At 41.6% G+C, this 25,675-nt stretch overlaps 1 protein-coding gene across 1 annotated transcript in view; it reads left to right on the forward strand.

Annotated features, from left to right (window-relative positions):
* polrmt (polymerase (RNA) mitochondrial (DNA directed)) overlaps positions 1–25,675 on the forward strand; it is a 74,245-nt gene that overhangs the window by 20,464 nt on the left and 28,106 nt on the right. Inside the window, exons 9-14 of the mRNA XM_088350188.1 lie at positions 1,458–1,697; positions 9,134–9,916; positions 12,329–12,451; positions 18,617–18,739; positions 21,673–21,852; positions 25,123–25,209. Coding sequence (XP_088206314.1) covers positions 1,458–1,697; positions 9,134–9,916; positions 12,329–12,451; positions 18,617–18,739; positions 21,673–21,852; positions 25,123–25,209 — 1,536 coding nt within the window. The remainder of the gene's footprint in view (positions 1–1,457; positions 1,698–9,133; positions 9,917–12,328; positions 12,452–18,616; positions 18,740–21,672; positions 21,853–25,122; positions 25,210–25,675) is intronic.

Here is a 25,675-nt window from a genome sequence, read left to right on the forward strand (position 1 = left end):
CAGGTGGACTCCAATTAAGCTGTAGAAAGATCTCAAGGATGATCAGTGGAAAAAAGATGCACCTGAGCTCAATTTTGAGCTTCATGGCAAAGGCTGTGAATACTTATGTAAATGTGATTTCTTAGTTTTCTATTTTTAATAAATTCCAAAAAAGGAAAAAAAAACTTTTTCACATTGTCATAATGGAGTATTTTGAGTAGAATTTTGAGATAGGAGATTAAATTGATACAATTTGGAATGAGGCTGTAACATAACAAAATGTGGAAAAAGTGAAGCGCTGTGAATACTTTCCGGATGCACTGTGTATATATATATATATATATATATATATATATATATATATATATATATACATAGTATAAACAATTAGCATAATCCCTCAGTGATTACAATTAATTGGGGAGGCCTAAATACCCATGTGATTTGAAAAAATTCTCTCAGTAGCCCTGCCCTCATTTTTAACATGCCCTGTGCTAGCCTCCAATAGCAGAAATATTTGACTTGGGATCATGGAATGGATGGCAGCAGCAGGGGTGCTGTTCATTTTAGGCGAAGAGAACAGAAAATAAAGCCGTCTCACATGAGACGAAATTGCTTCCTCTACCCCGCAAAAGTAGACTTGGGATAAAACGTTGCAGTCAAAAGAGTGCATTTTTTTTCAGGTGAGCCACAATGGTATATTTAAGCAGCCCGAACCGGCTCTGTCGGCCACTGCTCTGAGCAATAGTCAACCAGGAATGAACAATTGCGGCCACAACTGTGCATTTCATTTAAAGCCGGCCTGTCTGGCACGACTCCTACCACAAGGCCCTGCTCGTAGTGATTTAGGTCTGGAGATAAGGGATCACAGCCTCACAAGTGCACTTTCAAGGTAGGGATGCAGTAATGGCCCAAAAAGAGTGCCTGGCCCGCTCCCAGCAATATGCGTTTTGGGATAAGGTATCACGGCTGCATGAGCGTGGTTCACATTTTGTTGGAAATAACAGCAAAAATAGCTGTCAAATCAACAAAAATGCACTCTGCCGACCTTAGCTTGAAGCAATATGCGATCTGGGATAATGGATCGCAGGATATTTTACAACCTAGCATGCACAAAGGCTGTGAAGTAACAAGGAAGTACTGTTGTACCAGTACTTGGTTGTCTCTTTTCTACCTCTTCATACTTTGCGGGGTGCATTTGGGAGCTTGGGCTTCTTAACTTTAGCTAGTACTTTAAGTTTTTTTTGTTTGTTCTCGTTTTCTTTATTTGTTGCACTCCTGTCTGTTTTTGTGCGCCAATGCCGATTTAACTTAGATTAACAGCTCGTTGATTTTCATATTTTTTCAAAATGTTACATACAGTTAATGGTGGCAGGGGCAGGATTTTATCGTTTAGCAGTAGGAAAAAAACAGTTACCATTCATTCCTTGTTGTGACAGTACATCACACAGCCTGATTTTGTACTATCTCTCTCCAAGACTTCAAAGCTCCTTCCCCGGGAGGAGTGGTGCAGACTGGAACGGGAGCACCAGTCGGGGCCTTCGCTACGGGCCTGCCAACCGTCGTGGCCTCACATCGTCACGCTGAAACTGGGAACTTTCCTGCTGGAGCTGATGGTCAAGAACTTGAAAATCATCAGTGACATCCTCAACCCGTCCCCTGAGAGGAAACACATCCCCGCCCTCTATCATATGTACTCTTTCCGTGCCAACAAACAAGTAGGCTCATTATTAAGTGTCATAATTGATCTTAATGTGATGATTTGCTTGAAAAAGTAATGCAAACATTTTGGGATTGTATAAAAAATATTCCTATATATGTATGTGTCTATCTATATCCACATATCTATACATCTATATATATATATATATATATATATATATATATATATATATATATAAAATCAGTGTCTGAAACTCATGCCAAAAAGTTAGCAGACCCCAGGGCAGACAAATTTTCAGAGTTGTCTGCCCTGGTGTCCGCAACCATAAAGTTACCTGCCCCATTTTCCTCAACCTGAAACACAATAAGACGACTAATCCCCCCCCAAAAAACATTGTTGCAAAGTATTAAGGATTGATAATCAGAATATATAACAGAACAACACTTTAAAAATAAGTTTATTATAAATCTACTTATAATATTCACTGCATGTATATGACATCGTTGTTTTCCATCTGCCATCAGTATGTACCTGTATTTACTCATCTTCATTCATGCAATGTTTGCATTGCGTTGTCTGCTACTGGCCACGTGAACTTCTCTTTCCACGATGCTTTTAATGTACGTTTACATTTTGTAGCGTCATCAATTTTGTTAGCTACTTTGGAATCTTTCTTCTGGGGCTGAGGTTTTAGCTTGATTCCTGTTAAGGATATGTCAGAGTGTGCAGTTTCCTCATGCGTGAGAAGATAAATAGGACATTGTGGTTCAGCCTTTAAGCATATTTATTCCTCAACAGCAAGCAAACAAGAACACGACTCCATTCAATACAACATGTAAGTAAGTAAGTAATCAACAATTAGCAAAACGAAATATAGTGCGTGCGTAATGACGTCACACAATGGAAAACGTCTTGCCGCAATACCACGAGTAAGAGCGCTATTAAATTGACAAATCTTAACAATTCCTAACCACTTCTCCATTTTTCTTGTGTTCTCTGTGCGTCTAATTTGGAAAATGATATGCAAATGCGCGACCTTATAACGCTCGGCAGGCTTCTGATTGGCTGCCGAGTATGCACATTTCCAAACGAACAGAAATTCCGAAATTTCCAAACGAACCGAAATTCCGAAATTTCAGAAACAAACGAAGATTTCGAAATCAGAATGAAACATTTTATTTGTAAAAAAAAATAATAATTTTTTGTCAGCCACCCGGGCGGAAACATTTTGTAAGTTGTACGCCCGATGTAAAAGATGCAGGCGTCCGGGCAGACATTATTTCAGACACTGATACAAAACATTTGGATAAAAATTATTGTGAGAATAACTTCAATAATTTCAATAAGGAATCAGATTCAGCATTGGGTTTTACTCATTTTTTTCCTTATGTGGGAAAATATATTCCTCAAAATGAGCTCAATTATCTACCATTTGCTATATAATATAACTGCTTATTTTAAGAGGTTTTTTTCTTTAACGTAATAATATACAATCTCTGAAAATGAGATAAATACTATACTAAAAGTAGGCAAGATTTTCTGGCAATAGGGTATTTATTTTTGCCCCCCCAAAAATCGTACTCTGTTAGCAGAAAATGTTGTTTAATGCAATCATCAAATAATTGGACTGTATATTGTTTTTCAGATTTCTTTTTTATTACAGTTTTAATAAAGGAAGAAAATATTAAAATAAGCAAAATTAGCTGTCATTTGCTTGTTTAGACAAGGATTTTTTTCTCATTTAAACGGAGAAATACAATTAAATATATGTAGAAAAGTATATCAATTTATAATCAGCAACATTTTATGTACATTTTCCACTGAAAAAAGAAAAATCCCTCCTCATTGGCAGAAAAGTTAGTTTATTTTAGGTCTATTCTTCTTTGTTTTAAGATATTTTTGAAAAACATTTAAAATAATGTAAAATTATTTGAAAATATAAGTTGTTAATAATTATAATCAGAAAAATGATCTACCATCTGCTAAACAGGTATAAAAAAAACTTTTTGGAGTATAAATGACATTTTGTTGTGGAAAAAAAAATCAAGAGGCGCAGAGCCGGTGTGGGCATATTAATTGCTCCACGGCTCGGCGCCTGTACGTTGGGGTTCACCCCGGTAGACGAGAGGGTAGCCTCCCTCCGCCTTCGGGTGGGGGGACGGGTCCTGACTGTTGTTTGCGCTTATGCACCAAATAGCAGTTCGGAGTACCCACCCTTCTTGGGGTCCTTAGAGGGTGTGCTTGAGAGCGCGCCCCCTGGGGACCCCCTTGTACTGCTGGGAGACTTCAACGCTCACGTGGGCAATGACAGTGAGACCTGGAGGGGCCTGATTGGGAAGAACGGCCCCCCTGACCTGAACCCGAGTGTTGTTTCGTTATTGGACTTCTGTGCTCGTCATGGTCTGTCCACAATGAACATCATGTTCAGACATAAGGGTGTCCATATGTGCACTTGGCACCAGGACACCCTAGGCCGTAGTTCGATGATCGACTTTGTCATCGTTTCGTCGGACCTGCGGCCGCATGTTCTAGACACTCGGGTGAAGAGAGGGGCGGAGCTGTCAACTGATCACCACCTGGTGGTGAGTTGGCTTCGATGGTGGGGGAAGATGCCGGCCTGACCCGGCAGACCCAAGCGTGTTGTGAGGGTCTGTTGGGAACGGCTGGCAGAATCTCCTGTCAGAAGAAGTTTCAATTCACACCTCCGGCAGAACTTCGCCCATGTCCCGAGGGAGGCGGGGGACATTGAGTCCGAGTGGACTATGTTCCGCGCCTCCATTGTCGAGGCGGCTGATCGGAGCTGTGGCCGTAAGGTAGTCGGTGCCTGCCGCGGCGGCAACCCTCAGACCCGTTGGTGGTCACCGGCGGTGAGGGATGCCGTCAAGCTGAAGAAGGAGTCTTATCGGGCCTTCCTGGCCTGTGGGACTCTGGAAGCAGCTGGCAGGTATCGACTGGCCAAGCCGAATGCGGCTTTGGCGGTTGCCGAGGCAAAAACTCGGGCATGGGAGGAGTTTGGCGAGGCCATGGAAGCCGACTTCCGAACGGCTTCGAGGAAATTCTGGTCCACCATCCGACGGATGGGGGGGAAGCGGTGTGCCATCGACACTGTGTATAGTGCCGATGGGGCGCTGCTGACCTCGACCCGGGACGTTGTGAATCGGTGGGCGGAGTACTTCGAAGACCTCCTCAATCCCACCGGCACGTCTTCCTCTGGGGAAGCAGGGCCTGAGGACTCTGGGTTGGGCTCTCGTATCACTGGGGTTGAAGTCACCGAGGTTGTCAAAAAACTCCTCGGTGGCAGGGCCCCGGGGGTCGATGAGATCCGCCCGGACTTCATTAAGGCTCTGGATGTTGTGGGCGTGTCATGGTTGACGCGCCTCTGCAACATCGCGTGGACATCGGGGACAGTGCCTCTGGACTGGCAGACTGGGGTGGTGGTTCCCGTCTTTAAGAAGGGGGACCGGAGAGTGTTTTCCAACTACAGGGGAAGCACACTTCTCAGCCTCCCTGGTAAGGTCTATTCAGGGGTACTGGAGAGGAGGGTCCGCCAGGAAGTCGAATCTCGGATTCAGGAGGAACAGTGTGGTTTTCGTCCTGGCCGTGGAACACTGGACCAGCTCTATACACTCTTCAGGGTCTTTGAGGGTGCATGGGAGTTTGCCTGTCCGGTCTACATGTGTTTTGTGGACTTGGAGAAGGCATTCGACCGTGTTCCTCGGGAGGCCCTGTGGGGGGTGCTTCGGGAGTATGGGGTACCGCACAGTCTTATCCGGGCTGTGCGGTCCCTGTATGCCCGGTGCCAGAGTCTGGTCCGCATTGTCGGCAGTAAGTCGGATTCGTTCCCGGTGAGGGTTGGGCTCCGACAGGGCTGCCCTTTGTCACCGATTCTGTTCATAACTTTTATGGACAGAATTTCTAGGCGCAGCCTTGGCGGGGATGGAGTCCGGTTTGGGGGCCTCAGCATTGCGTCACTGCTTTTTGCAGATGACGTGGTGCTGTTGGCTTCCTCAGGCCGTGATCTTCAGCTCTCGCTGGAGCGATTCGCAGCCGAGTGTGAAGCGGCCGGGATGGGGATCAGCACCTCCAAGTCCGAGGCCATGGTTCTCAGTCGGAAAAGGGTGGTATGCTCCCTCCGGGTCGGGGAGGAGGTCTTGCCCCAAGTGGATTAGTTCAAGTATCTTGGGGTCTTGTTCACGAGTGAGGGTAGGATGGAACGGGAGATCGACAGACGGGTCGGTGCAGCGTCTGCCGTCATTCGGACCCTGTACCGGTCTGTCGTGGTGAAGAGGGAGCTGAGCCGAAAGGCAAAGCTCTCGATCTACCGGTCGATCTATGTTCCTACCCTCACCTATGGTCATGAACTTTGGGTCATTACCGAAAGAACTCGATTCCGGAAACAAGTGGCCGAAATGAGTTTCCTCCGCAGGGTGGCTGGGTTCTCCCTTAGAGATGAGGTGAGAAGCTCAGTCATCCGGGAGGGACTCGGTTAGAGCCACTGCTCCTCCGTGTTGAGAGGAGCCAGTTGAGGTGGCTCGGGCATCTAATAAGGATGCCTCCTGGACGCCTCCCTCGGGAGGTGTTCCGGGCATGTCCCACCGGCAGGAGGCCCCGGGGGCGGCCCAGGACACGTTGGAGAGACTATGTCTCTCGGCTGGCTTGGGAACGCCTCGGGGTCCCGTCGGATGAGCTGGAGGAGGTGGCTGGGGATAGGGACGTCTGGGCTTCCCTTTTAACGCTGCTGCCCCCGCGACCCGACCTCGGATAAGCGGAAGACAATGGATGGATGGATGGATATATATTATTTTGTGAGAAAAACTAGAAAAATAAATAAGAATAAATAAATAAGCACAATTTCTGCCGATACGTTAAGATTTTTTTTATACTGGACTATGAGTCACTTTTTTCCACAGTCATCTAACTGTTAGAACCATCCATCCATCCATTATCTGTACCGCTTATCCTCAGTAGGGTCACAGGGGTGCCAGAGCCCATCCCAGCTATCTTCGGGCAGTGGGCAGGGGACACTCTGAACCGTTTGCCAGACAGTTGCAGTGCACACAGGGACAACTCACTCGCTCATTCACACCTCGGGACAATCTGGACCGCCCAATTCACCTGAAATGCATGTTTTTTGGAATGTGGGAGGAAACCGGAGTGCCCGGAGGAAACCCCCGCAAGTGGGGAGAACATGCAAACTCCGCACAGGAAGTCCGGTAGCTAGATTTCAACCCATGACCTCAGAACTGTGCCACACACGCGCTAACCACTGCGCCTCCGTGCTGCCCCTGTTAGAATAAATTCCTTAAAATTGCAATCATTTTTTCTTCAAGATGAATAACGACCGAAATCATGAATACACTTGACCTCGTGTTTTTGTCCCCCTTAAGTCGATGTCACCTTTATTCACCCCAACAGCAAGCACGGCTTTCCCATGAGGCCGAATTATAAAACCGCGCTTAAGAATCCGAGCTAATCCCTCTTTTTTCAAAGTCTCTTTTTTTAATTGGCTTGCCGATTGGTCGCCACCAGACTCTGTTGGAAGGTGACGTGACCGTGCCAGGGGAACTTGGAAATTGAGTTTTCACCTTTTGTGGTGGTTCTTGCTGTCGCTGCATTTGATATGACTTTTCTTCCCATTTTTTTTTCCGCCGTTGCTCTCTTTGGAGGTTAGCTCATCAGGGGAGCTACCTAATGACTTTAGCACGCAGCGTGACAGTCTGAGTGGTGCAAAGCAATGTCGGTCTTGTTTATTTTTTGCACTGAAGTTGCTTGTTTTTCGTAAGAGTAATTTTGAAAAAATAATTGTAAAGATAGAAAATACAGTTTGCTATTTCTTGTAGACACAACAACAGTTTTTTTTCTTACTGATAACTGATTAAAAACATCCTTTTGAAAAACAAATACCAAAAAAACAGTCTTATAATGATATTTAGTCATAAGACTATTTTTAACCCATTAATTGTAAAGCTTGAAAATACAGCTTTTTGGAGTGGATGGTTTCTAAAAAGGAGGCACAATACCTGCTTTCTGTTAAGTTAAGTCAAGTTAAGTCATGTTTGTTTGTATAGCCCTTAATCACAGAGTCTCAAAGGCCTGCACAGACCACAGATCATTGCAAACCATAGACTACCATTTCACCATCCCCTGATCTAAAACCTACATGAGTGCAAGGAAAAACTCAAAAACCTAAACATAAGGAAAATGAAAATAATATACTTACTTAAAAAAAAGCACACACATATTTCAAAATTATTCTTAAAAGTATATATTTTTAATTGCAATATTATTACAGGTCAAATGTTTATAAAGAAAATGGTGCATACAAAACTGTAAACCTTGGTTTATTGTGTTTAATGAAGAACAGAACCCCACCATAATGATGAAATCTGGGCGGCAGTGGCTCAGGAGGTAGAGTGCTTGTCTTGGGATCAAAAGATCGCAGTTCGAATCCCGGCTGCTCCGTGTTACATGTCGAAGTGTCCTTGGGTAAGACACTGAACCTCTAATGCCTCCAATAAGCAGGTTAGCGCCTTACATGGCTGCACGACCGCTATTGGAAAATGTGAAGCACACTGTAAAGAGCTTTGGGAAGTCTTGACTTGAAAAGCGCTATATAAATGCATACTTTTCATTTCAAAGTTGGAACCCCACATAACCCCAACCGACCCCCCACCCCATTTTTTACCTGTACGGGTGCTTTACATTTTAGGGCGGAAGGAAATAAACAAAACACTTGCTCTGTAGCACCCGTTCTCAGCAGTAGTCGATCGGGGGTAATGGATCATGGCCGCACACGTCATGTTTATTTTAGGCGGCAGGAACTGATAAAAAGCCGCCACGCATGACACATCCACCGCCGCTTTAAGATTAGTCCACTGCCAATAATGGATCACGACCAAAGCCATGCAGTTTTAAGTCAGATTGGACAAAAAACAACAATAGTTACCTGAAGATAATGCATAGCGGCCACAACATTGTATTTAATTTAAGGCGGCCCGAAACAGCAGACAAGTTCCCCGTTTGAAGCGGTATTGGATTGTGGATAATGGACCACAGCCACATTAGTGCAGTTCATTTTAGGCAGAAACAACTGAAAAAAGAGCTGCCACACATGACAAAAATTGGCCTTCTATACTTTTGCTTTCAGCAATAGTCCACTGGGAAAATGGACTCTGGGCAAAACAGTTCATTCATTTTAGGTAGGCTACAATTGGCATGCTTCAGTGGCCCGAACCGAAAACTTAGCTTAGTCCCACTAAAATGGCAATCTGACCAGTTTCCTCGAGTGTCTTTTTTTAATGTCTGTCAATAAAGGGATAAAAACAAGTATATTTTGCTGCTTCATCTGAATGCAGTGTTTAGAATGTTTGTGGGGGATAGAACACTATTTGGAGCCTATTTTGACTTTGACTTATCCTTTAAAGTCAGTTTTTCTTCCAGAACTGCAATCAGAAGTTTTTTTGAGCCCTCACCTCATCTCTCTTCCTTTAGGTGGGCTTCATTAAGCCCCACCCCATCCTAAATCGGATGCAACGGGAGGCCAGCGAGACCAAGCTCACCTTCAACTCCTCCGTCATGCCCATGCGCTGCCCTCCTATCCCTTGGACCTCGGCCACGTTCGGCGCGTACCTTCTAACCCCTGCCAAGATAATGCGCACCATAGACGGGGCTACCCAGCACCAGAATTTACTGGAACAATGCCAGAACTTTCAACCTATCATGGACTCACTCAACCAACTTGGGAACTGTGCCTGGAAGATTAACAAACCTCTTCTGGACATCATCATCTCCATTTTTAACGATCGAGGGAGCAATCCGTTAGGTATACCTCCTCCGTTGTCTGAAGCCCCTCAAATTCCCCACTGGCATAGACAAGATTCCTCCACTCCCACCGAGAAGGCCCTCATGAAGGGAGAGGTGATCAACGCCAGGAAGCAATACAATGAGATGCACAGCTTGCGCATGGACGCTCTCTACAAGCTGTCCATCGCCAACCACGTCAGAGACGAGATCTTTTGGTTCCCGCATAATATGGACTTCAGGGGACGGACGTACCCCTGCCCCCCGCATTTTAACCATCTGGGGAGTGACGTGACTCGCTCCGTCTTGCTGTTCGCCCAAGGGAAGCCGCTCGGGCCGAAGGGTCTGGACTGGCTGAAGATCCACTTGATCAATTTGACGGGTTTGAAGAAGAGGAACTCGCTCCAAGAAAGGCTTGAGTACGCTGAATCTGTCATGGAGGATGTTCTGGACTCTGCTGACAACCCCTTAAATGTGGGTTCAACTTTATTGCTTTTCGAATAAAGCGAGGGGTCACCAAATGTTTTGAAGCTCGGAGCTACTTTTTTGTTAGTGCCAAGGCCTAACAGTTTGATATGCATTTCTAAAATGACAATCATGTTATTACATTGTTATTACCCGGTTATAATTTCTAGAAATAGGGATGAAATAGGCTCAATCAACCACTAAACATGTGCTTTCTACAAGTGCAATGAGTTATTTACTTATGTGAATTATACCCTAATCTGAAAAATATTTTTTAAAAGAAATAGATTGTGTATTTAAAGTCACTGAATACATCCATCCATCCATTATCTGCACCGCTTATCCTCAGTAGGGTCGCGGGGGTGCTGGAGCCCGTCCCAGCTATCTTCAGGCAGTGGGCAGGGGACACCCTGAACTGGTTGACAGCCAGTCGCAGGGCACACAGAGACAGACAATTCGCTCGCTCATTCACACCTAGGGACAATTTGGACTGGCCAATCAACATGGCATGCATGTTTTTGGAATGTGGGAGGAAACCGGAGTGCCCGCAGGAAATCCCCGCAAGCACGGGGAGAACATACAAACTCCACATAGGAGGTTTGATCACATGACCACTGAATACAAATAAGGCACACTCTCATTTTTATTTTTGTATTCATTTGTTTATATTTTCAATAATCAAGATGGGCTCTAATGTTTGATAAATTGACAATATAAACTTCATCTTTTTGATTAATGATTTTATTGTAATTTTGTATTTTACCATATTTTCTTTTTTTCTGGAGAGTAATTGAAATGATACCTCTAAAATTATTTACCAGTGAAACTTTTTTTTTTTTTAACTTCATTCAATTTTTTTTCTTTGGTGATATAATTTAAAATAATTTGCAAAATTATCGTCAATATTCTGATGTTTTCTTTTCATTTTAGGGGTTAAATTAATAAATAAAATTGGCCAAATTATATGTTACTGCATGCTGGTTTTTTATGAATTAATAACAAATAGCAATGTTATTTAAATATTATGTTTTACTACATTGTATTTTATTAAAATGATAAAAATCTTACAAAAGGATTTGCAAAAATATCTCCACTATCTAATGTTTTGTAACATTGTATTTTTTTGAAGAATGATAATAGTAAAAAAATTAAGTATCTGTGATACACATAATTTTTCTACATTCAGTTTTTATATATAATTTTTTTGATATAATTAATTAAAAAGTAAAGAATGCATCTGGAATATTTGCTTTGTTTGTTTCAATATTTGCAAACTAATACGAATAATTAATCAATAACAAAATCCTGTCCTATATGTTTTTTTTCAACACTGTAATTATTCCATCCATCCATTATCTACACCACTTATCCTCAATAGGGTCGCAGGGGTGGAGGAGCCCATCCCAGCCGTCTTCTGGCAGTGGGCAGGGGACACCCTGAACTGGTTGCCAGTCAGTCGCAGGGCACACAGAGACAGACAACTCATTCGCTCATTCACACCTAGGGACAATTTGGACCAGCCAATTCACCTGAAATGCATGTTTTTGGAACGTGGGAGGAAACTGGAGTGCCCGGAGGAAACCCACGCAAGCACGGGGAGAACATGCAAACTCCACACAGGTGGTTCAATCTCATGACCTCAGAACTGTGCCGCACACGCGCTAACTACTGTGCCGCCGTGCTGCCCATTGTAATCATTATTTTTGTAAAATAAGACCAAATTTATTCTGCAATATTTTACATTTTAATTTTCTTACAGTGCGAGCTCAAACGGCTCAGACATAATAAAAAACTTTCTAAAATTATTACGATAAGTGCCCTGGCATCCAGTTCAGGGTGTCCCCTGCCCACTGCCCAAGGATGACTGGGATAAGTTTCAGCACCCCCGCGAACCTTTCGAGGATAAGCTGTGCAGATAATGGATGGATGGATTACTATAAGTCGCTCGGAATTGTGAATTGCACGAGCCAAGAAATGCACAATTAAGAAGGAAAAAAATCACATATATAAGTAGCACCGGATTATAAATCGCACCCCCGGCCAAACTGCGATTTATAGTCTGGAATACACGGTAGTACCTCATAAGCGGAAAATTCTATAGGAAGTTTTTTTAAATTGCACTGGGCGGGGAACAAAATGAACAAACTGGACGATCATAGAACATACGTAATAAGATACAAAACATAAAACACCATATTTTTAATTGAAATGTTGATTCTGGAAGAGAACTCTTGCCTTTAATTGGCCAACCTTGCTCAGCACTAGCAGCTGACTTGAATTGCATCACGTTCGTCTTTTCCATACAATACTTCATTCTTACATTTTTAAAGCTCTCGGCCATTAGAATCTGCTTTCTATTTCGGCTTTTTATGAAATATGTATGCGGGTTGCCGTGCCTCACGCTGGTGTTTGTCTCCTCAGGGTCGCAAATGGTGGATGAATGCAGATGAGCCGTGGCAGGCACTCGGATGTTGCATGGAGATCGCAAACGCTGTCAGATCTCCCGACCCTGTGCGCTTCATCTCTCATTTTCCCGTGCATCAGGTATACCCTCTTATATTTCCTGTATTCCTATATCATAGTTCTATCGAAACCCCAGTGTGTATTACAAAGTGACCCCTAGTGGTGTGAAAATACATTATTAATGTAAATCAAACACTATAGATTCAAATAAAAAGCTAAATCATGTGTACTGTCCCATTAAAATTACTTGTAGGTTTAGAAATGTGTAATATACTACACAAATTGACACATCAAGCCACCATCTGTCAGGACCAGAAAGGAAACAGGACTCAACTGCGTTAGGTTTCTCACAAGTTTTATTAAAGGAAAGAGGAAGGGCTGCGTCCACGATCCGGTGTTCATTAGGCGCGGGAAGCAAGCCGCTCTCGTACTCTGATTGTGATCCGAACACGGAATAGGATCTTGCTTAGCGAGCGATGGCAATGTCAAGGACAGAAAAACGGGTCGATAGCTGGGACAGGAGAGCAAAAACATGGTCGGGGCCGTAAGCGAGTCGTAAGCCAGAAAAGGAGAGTAGACGTGGTCGGGGACAAAAAGAGGTCGAAAGCCCGGACGGTAGAGTAGACGTGGTCAGGATAAAAAACGGGTCGAAGCCGGGGGACAGACGGGAACAAAAAACAGTCAATTCAAGTAATTTTTATTTGTATAGCCGTTAATCACAAAGAGTCTCAAAGGGCTTCACAGGTTATTACACAGACTACTTTTTCAGACTATTATTACGCCATCCCCTGATCTGGAACCAACATGAGGGCAAGGAAAATTTCAAAAACTTCAACATGAGGAAAATGAAGAAACCTTGAGAAGGGACCGCACATGTGGCATCCCCCTTTCAGGATTACCAGACAGCAAAGGATGTTGCAATCTCAAATAATACAGAGATATTGTCCACGAAAAGTACAGGTTATTCATATGCTATAGAGTAGAAGTGTGTTTTAAGCTTAGATTTAAACATTTCCACTGAGGTTGCAGATGGTATCTCAGGGGGAAGAGCATTCCACAGCACCGGTGCCCGGATGGAGAACACTCTCGAACCAGCGGAATACTTCTTGGCTCTTGGGATCACCAGAAGACCGGCGCTCTCAGAACGAAGGCTTCGGACCGGAACATAGGGGGAAAACAGATCTGAAAGATATGAGGGAGCAAGTCCATGTATAATTTTGTATAATACTAAGAGAACCTTGAAATCACATCTTAGGCTAACGGGGAACCAATGCAGGTGGGAGTCGGGATCGAAAAAGGTTTGCCTAGTGTTAACTGAGGTTTGCAGACAGACTGACAAAAGGGGACAGATAGGAGTAGGATTAAAAAGGGACAGGTATCCTATCAGAGTCAGAGGCAGTTGACATCAAAGGAGCGGGCATAGGTGATTCACATCGGTAATCATGACACCATCTTACTACAGGGTTCGCGCGGCTCTTAAAAACTTGAAAAAGCGCAAATCGCAGCCTTGAAAAGGTCATAAAGTTTATCTAGAATTCTTAAATGTAACCCTCAAATATTGTATTTTTTCCTCTGTCTTATCTGCATGATAGAGCTAATGACTATAATCACGTGGCATCAAATTATTTTTCATTTTCTCCGACTTTATCGATCTCTGACCGATAAATGCAATGTGTCGGTCGGAAAATTCAGCATTACGTTAGAGCTTTACGTACAGTCTCCAGCTGTTGTTTTCGAGCAATTTGGTGATGGGAAGGTATAGGTTTAACCCGTTGTGGTCGAGTGATTAAAAATATAACTGGGCTTAGGCTGTACCAGGGAATGAGGGGGAGGGGCCGCCCAGATCAGGCCGGCACCCGTCACGCCCACTGTCGTCCAGCACGGAGGGGTAAAGGCGGCATTTGGGCAGCACGGCAGGGTGATGGCGGAAGTTGGGCGCGGACCTGCTTCACAGGGTCGCCCAGCTGATGTCTGGAACTCGTTGCTCCGGGGGGGCGCAGCGGGGATACTGCTGCAGTCGGGCACAGACTACAGCCATGAGGCTGCCCGGTTGTGACCTGTCGCTGTGGTGTGCCGCTCTGCCACCCCAGACAAATCCGGTTCGCCCCCACACAATTCCCAGCAGCTGTGCCCACCTGCTCGGAGCCTAAGAGGCCCGGGAGCGCGTTCGGGCTTTAGCGGTCGGGGCGAGAGGTCCCCCGCGTCAGTGCAGCTGGGTCTTCGTTGGAGCTTCGGTTCCACCGCGCTTCCCCAAGTTTGCCACGGTCTGCGGCGTTCCCCGAGCTGGAGTACCGTACGCAGTCCCATCCTTTTGGTGTCCTGCCAGTCGCCTCTGCGCCCGGGTTGTTCCAAAGCCCTTCCATTATCTGCTCCGCTTATCCTCAGTAGGGCCGCGGGGGTGCTGGAGCCCATTCCAACCATTATGGGGCAGTATGCAGAGGACACCCTGTACTGGTTGCCAGCCAGTCAGAGTCTTATAAACATCACTTTTCTTATTTTACGGATAAAACATTCGGGGGGAGATACTTTTTTGAATATTAGTGCATCTTTTTTGTAAAAGAAGTAAAGAAAAAAAATAGCAGTATGTCATTAATATCAAACAATTTCTCGTTTGAGTGTATTTAATAAATATATAGAAATACAACTAATGCAAATAAAATATCTGCGATGCCAGATGGCAGATCATTTTACTTCTTTAAAGTATCATTTTTTTTTATTTTAACCCCCAAAAAAATCACAAAGTAATTTATTAAATGTATTATTTTACGAAAAAGCCGTGGGTGCAACTCTTACCGTGACTCATAATGCCAATTTATCAACTCATTATTACCAGGTATATAGTTTCCTATGTTGTTTACCCGTTGAGCCACAAGAGGGCGCTCTAGGCCTGTGTTGATCATTTCAACATTTTTGTGTCGAAAAATGTTGGAGTTATCAAAATAACTCTTGATATGTTACGTTGTTACTGATATTACCAGGCTTGTCAATCATGTAAGGTTATGGTACTGTACTCTTATTCAGCAGGTTCTTCTCTATATTATTTTAATTTTAAATTGCCTTTCAATATTTCATGTATGTTTTTGGTGTTGGATTTTTTTGAATTAATTTCCCCCCAAAATCCGACTTATAGTCTGGTGCGATTTATATATGTTTTTTTCGTATTAACTATGCATTATTTGTCTGGTGTGACTTGATTTGATAATAATGTCTATATCAATATCAAATTACACTTTAAGCCAATTAAAAACGTCATAATCTTTTAAAAATACAATATACATTTGTAGTGGCAAACTCATGAATCTCAGACCCAGCCACCAAATTCAGTTTTTTACTACCATCCGTGTTTTCGGCTGCACTTTTAAAGGCCGTGTAAAATTTAACCACCTAAGACCGCTCTAAACTTTTCGGACACTTTTATCGCGGTGTGAAGTACAAGATAGAACAGATCGCTGACACTTTTAAAGTCCTATAAATCCTTTTTGTTATTGTCCAGGAACCTCTTCAGCTTGTTTGGATTGAATATCCAAAATGGAGCTGGTTTTATTCATTTGTCAAGACAAATTCAAGTCAAATTTATTAGTATAGCCCTTAATCACAAAAATGTCTCAAAGGACTGCACAGGCTTACAATGACACAATTACCTGATCTTAAACCAACATGCGGGCAAGGAACAACTCAAAACCTCAGCGTGAGGAAAAAGAGAAACCTTGAGAAGGGACCTCACAAGTGGTATCCCCCTTTCAGGATGACCAGGGTGAATTACATTTAGCATTACAGTACACAAACATAGTCAACACTAGGTAACATGTTGAAAATTCGTCAGGAAAGTGCATGACAGCAGCGACGCCCCCAGCCTGTAAACTAGTCCAGAAAGTCTATGAATGGTCTAGAATGAAGTCCCTAAAAACACTTGCTAGTTTGTTCACGTTCAAGAATTGTCTCTGATGAGGAAACATGATGTGGAACATGAGGAGCAACCAGGAACATTCCACGTCCCAGACATATCAAGGAAAAATAACTCATTTTCAAGCTTGTCATCTGTTCTTATTTACCAGGCCTAATATCTGAAGAGTAAGTGATTATTAATATTATTATTAGGGAGGCACAATAATTATCGAAGCAATAATGGAGTAATATGATGTCAAGGTTATTGGCCCGGAAAAACACACAAACCCATATTTAGTCAGTCTACAGCACGCTACAATATTTAATCAGCCTACACTAGTTTTTGAAAAGATTCAAAACATGCATGTTTGTCATGTGAATGTATTTAGCTTTTCTTTGAAGTGATTGCACAACTTGGTCTTGTCTCCTCTTTTCTTCTTCCTAATGTGGCATCGGCGAGCTATATGTTATATGTTCAATCAGCAGACACTACTTGTTAAAATAAAATCCAATGTTATTCATAAATTTTACTTTTCTATAGAAGTAGTAACGCATCTTGTTCTTGTCTCTCTCCTCTTTACCTCTTCCTATTGGGGCGAGGGCATTAGAGAGCCACACTATGATATTCAGTCAGCTCACAGAACTTTAATGATGTATGCATGTATGTTCCTCATTAGAATATATTTTGGTTTCTTTAAAGCACAACTTGCTCCTGTCTCCTCTCAACCTCTTAATAATGTGCGTGAGGCACTGGAGTGGCATACAATGATATTTAATCAGCAGACACAACTTGTTAGAAAAATCTTAGCAATATTTTTCCTCGTTATCATATATTTAGATATTCTATGGAGGGATACACACAACTTGGTCATGTTTCCTCTCAACCTCTTTATAATGTGTGCGAGGCACTGGAGATATCATACTATGATATTCAATCAGTAGACACAACTTGTTAGAAAAATCTTAGCATTAATGTTCCTTGTTATCATATATTTTGATTTTCTATCGAGGGCTCATCTCAACTGGGTCGTGTCTCCTCTCGTACCACTTAAAGTGGGCAAGGCAACGGAGAGCCACGCCATGATATTCAATCAGCTGACACGACTTGTTAAAAAGCTTCAAAGCATTTATGTTCCTCATTACAATATATTTTCCATTTCTATAAAAGTAGTAGCACAACTTGCTATTGTCTCCTCTGTACCCCTTCATAGTCTGTGCGAGGCATTGGAGAGCCACATTATGACCCTTCTATGTACCGGGAGAGTTAACTGTGGTCTTTGTGTTTGCTGTTTACTTCACATCGCTAACCGTTTCACTGGATGCTAACGTTAGCATAGCGCTAAATCTCCTGCCCGCTGCTAATAAACAGCAGCTTGCACACCCCAACGGAGCTTTATCGTCGACGGCGACTTTAATCGGGCATGTTTATGGACTGTACTCCCAAATCCATTCAATTGTGGCCTGAGCAATTCGGAAAAAACACTGGACTATGTGTAATGTAAGATCAAACATCAAACATTCCAGTTGTATCCAGCAACTCTGTTTGTCCCTCACCCCCCTCTTTGTTTTTAATCAGCCGATGCTATTTGTTGGAAATCAGGGTTCACAATCCATCGGCATAGGTAGGAAAAATTCTCGCGTCGATAATTGTTCTGAATGTGTGATGAAGTGATGAATACAATAATTTATGAGGTCCTAGTTGATTGTTTCCAATGGTGATGGATGCAACATGCAGTTCATATTTCAGTTCAATAATTTTATAATTAATCAACACATTTGAACGTTTGGTGAAATATTGTTTATCCTTTAAAAAAAACTATACAGGAAATAGACAAAAAAAAGAACTAAAATAAATAACTCATTTCACAATCAAAACAATTTGAGAAAGAACTTTTGAAAAATATATCAAGATAAATGGTCTTCAAAGTCAGATTCATCATCAGATACACCAAAGAGTGGTTTCCCTCGACGTGCTTTGTTGCGTTTTGTTTATATATTTCAGGACAAATTTCTGTTTTCTCCATTCTGTAACATTTGTCTCTGGTACCATGTGATAATGTGGTCATGAGACAAAATATAGTGCATTTTCATATGTAATCTATATCACTGCTAATATAGTGGTTAAGATTCAGCACACTCACTGCCGTGACTCGGTTTCAATTGCTGTTGCATCCAATGTTTTGCGATTGTGCTAAGCAATATTACTCATATTATGAATACATTTCCGTATAACCTTGTGTATAACGTGCACCTAAACTTTGAGTTCTTTTTAGGCATGGAAAAATGTGCGTTATACACTAATAAATACAGTATATAAGATTCTGTTTTCATGTCCCTCACCTGGCTGCTTTTAATCTCCAGGACGGCTCGTGTAACGGGCTGCAGCACTACGCGGCACTGGGCCGAGACGTGATTGGCGGCATGTCAGTCAACCTGGTGCCTTGTGATTTGCCGCAGGACGTCTACAGCGGCGTAGCTCAGCAGGTCAGAAAGAAACTAGCCATCATTGGCGTGCACCGGATAGGAAACAGACCCAGCTTCATTCGATTTCATTATACAGTTGTGTTTTCTCAAAACAGAAAGATCGAGCACTGTCAAGTTATTATATACAGCCCCTTGGAATACAGTATTAATCCATTTTGGCATGGCTCTTGCAAGGCTAGTTTACCATATAGCGGGGGACTGTGTTGGGAATAACGCTGTTTTAAACTTTTTCAGTCACGGGGAAATATAACAAATTATTTTTTTTGCCGTTTGAAGACCGTTAACTGACGGTCAAAAATGGTTCGTTACTTTGGTGCAGAATGCCATTGTTTGCGTGTCCCCTGTACACCTGACGCTGTTTTTCAAGTTGTTTACGTCACGATCAGTTCACCATTCAAAATAGGGGCTACCATATAGTTGGATCGCGATTACGAATAGTGTTTACCGAAAGAAAAGGCGAATAAGGGCTGATTCGCGACGAATTTGAGCACCCGACTCGAGTTGTTAGCGAACGAATCGTCTTCTTGAGCCGGTTCTTGGAACGGAACAAAAAGAGCCGGCCGCTCACGAATCAACGGCTGGTTTTCCCTGCGATGCCTTTTTTCTTTGATGAATGGTCCATTTGCATTTTAGGGGATTCTGTGTCATTGACTCTAAAAATGTTGGGCATAAAAAAATTGTATCTTATCTTTTTTGTAGATGTTTAAAGATTTTAATTATATTTCCTGTTTTTCAGGCTTAATGTATTTATACAACATCTCTTTTTCCTTTTGTCATCTAATTTTTTTCTTTCTATCTTTTTTTTCCATTTTTATCATTTTTCTTTATTTTCCCCCTTTTTCAAGTCATTCCGTGCATAATGTTCCATAATATTAGGTATTGCAGGGATTAAAGAAACAAAAACAACCTAAAGAGTCGTTTGAGACCTGAAAGAGCCGCTTTTTTTTAGTGAGCCGAGCCGGGTAAAAATGGTTCTTTAAAAATAGTAGGAATTCCCATCTCTTCAAGTAAACTACAGTCAAAGGCGTCACAGTGGTGTTTTGTATTTGCTCTGAAATGTTCAAATTCTTTGACCTACAACTTCTTTTTAAAGTGAAAAAAATAGTTATTTTCCCTGTTAACTAGTTAATATTCTATAGACTAATTCAGTTACTATCTCAGTTACTTATTGGATCAAGTAGTCAAGTTTAATTATGTAGCCCTTAATCATGAGTATTAATAACTAATTAGAAGTACCGTGCCCAACACTGGAAGGAGATAGAAACCAATGGTATTTACCGCATTTATTCGAGTATAGCTCTTATACATGTAGAAAGCACACCCCTAATTTTCTGTTAAAATTTATACAAAATGTTGTTTTACTTTTTCCTGGCACAAACCGAGAATTGTGACAAACATTGGAGCAACGCAGCCAGGTGCCTACCGCCTTTATTCTCTGTGCAATGTTATGTATGCCCCAGCGGCAGTGTTGTAGTGTGTGACGTCATGTCCTTTACGAACAAATTCAATCCAGTTCACTTGAGATACGCAACTGTTCTCTGCCTTATTATTATTATTATTATTTTATCATTATTACAGCATTGTGGAGATTGATAAATCATTCTACCATAAAACATCCGAGTCTGCCACCCAAGCCCTCGTTTATAACATGCACACACGTTTTGAGTTATTTTTTTAGGTAAAAGGTTTTGCACTTTATCCTCAAATAAATATATATTTACTTATTTTCTAGTACAGTAGACGATAGACAACCGGAATATGGCTTCCCCTCCATAGGACAATTTCACTTTACGATTTGTTTTTAAATTGTATTTTCTTCACTATATAAACATAAAGATATTTTGTGTGCCCATAACTTAGAAAATTAAAACCTTCCATATGACAAGTTAGATCTTTAATAAGCTTGTCTGCTATCGGTCAACGTCATATAAAATGCTTTTCAGCTATTGGTTTGCGTCACAGCATCATGAAAATACAGATATGTTATTGGCTGAACTGTATTCCATAATGCCCTTTTCCACTTTTAAATCATTTCAGAATATCAATTGATTTTCAAAGACTTCGCGTGTTGGCAATACATTGCTGCAGTTGGACCAAATACTACGAATTTTTCATAGTTTACGATGCCAGTTTATAGAAAATTATGATATATGAATTTTCTATGAAAACTAAGAAAATAGAAATAGATAAAAACTTAAAGCAGTGTCTGCAACTCATGACAAAAAGTTAACGGACACCACGGCAGACAACTCTGAAAAGTTGCCTGCCCAGCCATAAAGTTGCCTGCTCTATTTTTCCCAACTTGAAACACAATTAGACGACTAATCGCAAAAGAAACATTGTTGCAAAGTATTAAGTATTGATAATCAGAATATATAACAGAACAACACTTTAAAATTAAGTTTATTATAAATCTACTTATAGCATTGATTGCATGTATATGACGTCGCTGTTTTCCATTTGCCATTAGTATGTACCTGTATTTACTCATCTTGCAATGTTGCATGCAATGTTTGCTGAAGAAAAATAATCTTAAAAGTCACCATAAAGTGAAAATATTGTGAGGTGGGACTGCGGTACTTCCGGGGTCTAGTGTATTGCTTTATGAGACATTTCCCAGACAAAACACTTCCTTTCGAACATTCAAATTGGAAACAGAACAACCTCTGCATGAGAACTAATTGCATATTTAAAAATAGTAAAGTGGCCCCTTCACTCTGCGCATTTTTTCTCTGAATTCATTCATGCACAATTTAAAAAAACAAAAATTAAAACGTTCAGTGTTTGTTGGAGCGCCGATTACTCCCAGGAACATTACGGCGCAAGAAGTGATTGTGCAGTTCCTAACCAGGTTGCCTTGATTGCATGAAATTGCCGCGAGAGCGGTCCTCCCCGCAACAGCGCCGTGATTGCGTTTTTTTCGCGTTTCGCAGGTGGAGGAGTTCCGAGCTAGAGACTCTAAAAACGGGATGAAGATCGCTCAAACCCTGGAGGGCTTCATCAGCAGGAAGGTGGTCAAGCAGACAGTGATGACTTTGGTGTACGGGGTCACTCGCTATGGGGGAAGGCTCCAGATCGAGAAGCGCCTCAAGGAGATTGATGAGTTCCCAAAGGTAAAGGAGCCCGTGAGGTGAGGGGAGAGTGGCGAGGGCATGAGGGGGGGGTGTCCTCATGCTGCTTCTCTGGTTTATTTTTAGCATGATCTCTTCACGGGATCTCCTACACTGCATGAGCATGGTTGACCAACGCTGCCTAAGTAAATAAAAAAAGGAATGCATAAATGTGGAAAAATAACAGAATTTTTAAAAACTTTTCATCTTTCTGCACATTTTTGTCTTCATTTTGTTTTACTTGCACTGAAAAGATAGACTCCCATTTTGTGGAATGATAATAAAGGCCGTTCATTCATTCATAACTCCAAAATCAAACACAAATATCTATCTATCTATCTATCTACTATCAACCTTGGTCATATCCCTCAAGAGGGGTGACCGATAGCAAGACAAACACAGACAATAACAAAGAAAAGAAAAAAGGGGGAAAAATAGCAAAAAAACTCACAAAAACATTTTTGGAACATGGCCAACCCAAATGCCCAAACACCCAAACAAGTTATGCACCTCGGCACCCAAGTTGGTCATGCTTTCGTCCCTCCAGATGAAAACGGGACATGTCACTCGGGTCAGGGTGACACAACACACTCTAATGTTCAACAGCAGGGCCCGACAGCTTTCACTCGTTCATCCCTGCCACATCATACAAGTGCCCTGCCCATTCCTTAGAACGCGTCCAAACATCCCACTATCCTTTTACAACACCTCTCTACTCATTCCTATCGCCAACAAGCGCTCTAGCTTCCACTAGATTTAGACCAGTGGAAGCTAGAGCTCTTGTTGGTGATAAACACAAACACAAATATAAAATCAACAATATTTAAATTTATATATCCATGAATAAAAAGGTCAAATAAAATAAATACAAAAATAAATTAGGTAAATATAATTACCTACCATTCATGAAAAAATACAAGTAAGAGCAGGTTTTTTTTTTATTTGACATGTATTCATTTTTTCATTTATTTATTACTATTTTTCTATTTGTTTGTATTTCATTTTTTTAAATACAATAATAAAAAATGCCCATTGAGTGATTTTCATTAAATCAGTTTTTTTAATTGTATTTTTTTTCTTATTTTCGAATTGTTTATTTAGATGTTTCTTCATATTTTCATCTAAATATTGTTTTATTTGGATTTATTGTAATGTAAATTTTGAATAACTATATTTTGCTTGGATATTTATTGGATTTATCTACAGTATATACTGTATATATATATATATATATATATATATATATATATATACGTTTATTCATTTATTATGTTTGCTGTTTTGGTCCTCCATATAGATGGGTGTCTTTACATTTGATAAAAGTTGCAAAGTCCATACTCCTGCTTCTTTGTGAGGCGGACGACCTCCATCGAGTCCACTTCGACCTTGACACAGCCGAATCTCGTCGAATGGCAACTCGGACTAATCACGCACTCGATCGTAGCGCAGTGAAACATTAGACGCTTATCAGCTAGGCCTGGAGTGGAAGGGAACAAAAAACAGACATGTGATGCTGTGTTCTATTCTTAGCTGCGGGAGTACAAATGGCTCCTTAGTGGTCCAAGCTCGTTTGTCAGGACTCGATTTATACCAGTCGCTCAAAGTTGAGGTCGTTTCCCGTGTGGACAGAGACGCTATAGACTGTAATCCCTCCTTAATTGCCGTTAACAGGGACCAGAACCCGCCTGCAATATGCAAAAATCAGAAATTCAATGCAGTTGATTTTAAGCTGGCCACAATGGTATATTTAGAAGCCCGAATGGAATTAAAAAGCGCTCTCCCAGTAATAGTTAACCGGGGATTATTGATCCCGGCCACATTATTTCATTTTAGGCAGACCAGAATGACACACCTCCTGACAAATGTGCCTTTTGCCGCCCCCTGGGGATAATGGATCGCAGCAACACGGGCACTTTCCATTCTAGATGGAAAGATTAGGAAAAAAAGATCCACTACGTATGACACGAATTTTCTCTTCTGGCCCCCGCCCTCTACAATAGTCGACTGGGGATAATGGTTTGTGGCCAAAACAGAGGAGTTCATTTTTCTCTAGCCACAATGGCACACTTCAACGGCCTGAACTAGAAAACATTTGTTCTCTTCTGGCCCCTGCTTTCAGACATAAACACTGTATTGGATCGCAGCTTAAGCCGTGCATTTAAATTTAGGCCGGCCAGAACATCTTACATCCAGGCAAAAGTGCCTTCTGGCCCTTAATTAGCTCATTAGTCAAGTGGGGATACAGGATCGCAGCCAAAACAATGCAGTTTATTTTAGTTTGGCCAAAACGGCATGCTCAGATGGCCAGAACTGAAAAAAAGTGCTCTGCTGGCCTCTGCTCTCAGCAATATTTAACCAAAGATAATAGATTGTGGCCACAACTTTGCATTTCATTTTAGTTGGTCCTGCTGACAAAAGGGCCTTCTTCCGGCCCCCAATCAACGTAAAGTCGACCCGGAATAACAGATTGCGGCTGCCCGGGTGCTGTTCACTTTAGGCGAATAGAACGGGGGGGAAAAAAGAGTGCTTATGACACAAATTTCCACCCTTGGCCTCTGCTCTCGACAAAAGTCGAATAGTGAAAACAGATCTTGGCATAAACAGTCCAGTTCATTTTAGTTTGCCCACAATGGAGCGCTTCAGTGGCCTAAACATTAAAAAAATGCGCTCTGCTGGCCCTTGCTCCACCCGGGGATTACTAATCAAAGCTTAAACCGTGCATATCAATTTAAGCATGCAGAAACAGCACATCTCTCAACAAAAAAGGTGTCTTCTGCCGGTCCCCACTGGCAGCAATATTGGATCGAGCATAATGGAACGCGACCACACAGGTGCAGTTCATTTTAGGCTGAAATACAGTACAGGCCAAAAAAAATCTACTGGGCCTGACACATGAAATATGGATCTTGGAGTATTTTTCAACACGCTCTAAGGCTGCAAAGTACAAAACGCAAAGTAATGAGGGATTGCAGTTTTATTATTTCATACTCAGAACTGTTTTTGTAGATGACTTTTGCTGCAGGTTCTTTAATTGCTTCATTGGGGAGATTCTTTTGAGTAGTGTTGAATGCGACTGGTGGCAGCTGTGGGCTCCATTGGATGTACTGTACTTACACGGGAAATCGGCCTAATTAGTCATAAATCTTCCCTTGCTTTATATGCACAGCGGAGGCCATACGATTAAATTCAGAGAGCTCTCACGTTAGTCAGGCATCTGTTAACCGAATTGTATCCGAATTGAAATCTGGAATATTCTAAATGTTTGTCTTTCAGGAATACGTCTGGGAAGCTTCTCACTATTTGGTGCGACTAGTGTTCAGTGGCCTAAAGGAAATGTTTACAGGGACAAGAGAAATCCAGGTGAGTGCCCTTTTTCAAGTTTTCATTCATAAGGCTTCTTGTTTTGTAACTGGAAACATATTTATAAACTAGAAAAATATGCACAACAAGATTTATTTCACCACACTTCTTGCTCATTTATTTTCCTCAATTATTTAATACGGAAAATCATTTTCTGGATTAAATATTCCAGTTATTTTTCACTTTTTGAATATGGTAAATTACGAAAAATATCTAGACCAGATTTCATTTCACTTCTTGATAAAAATGTCAAAAATGTAATTAGAAAAATCTATTTAAAATTACAAGAGTATCTAGAACAAAATAATTTCACTCCACTTCAGGCATTTTCCTTACTTTTAAACTGGAAAAATAATTTTTAAACAAGAAACTTGTCAGGAACCAGATTTGTTTCACTTCTTGCTAAACATGTTTTACTATATTTTTTATCTGGTAAAAAATATATTTTAAACTAGAAAATCACATA

Source organism: Urocampus carinirostris, chromosome 12, assembly GCF_059441175.1.
Source record: "Urocampus carinirostris isolate Australia breed hairy pipefish chromosome 12, RoL_Ucar_1.0, whole genome shotgun sequence".
Taxonomy (NCBI): Eukaryota; Metazoa; Chordata; class Actinopteri; order Syngnathiformes; family Syngnathidae; genus Urocampus; species Urocampus carinirostris.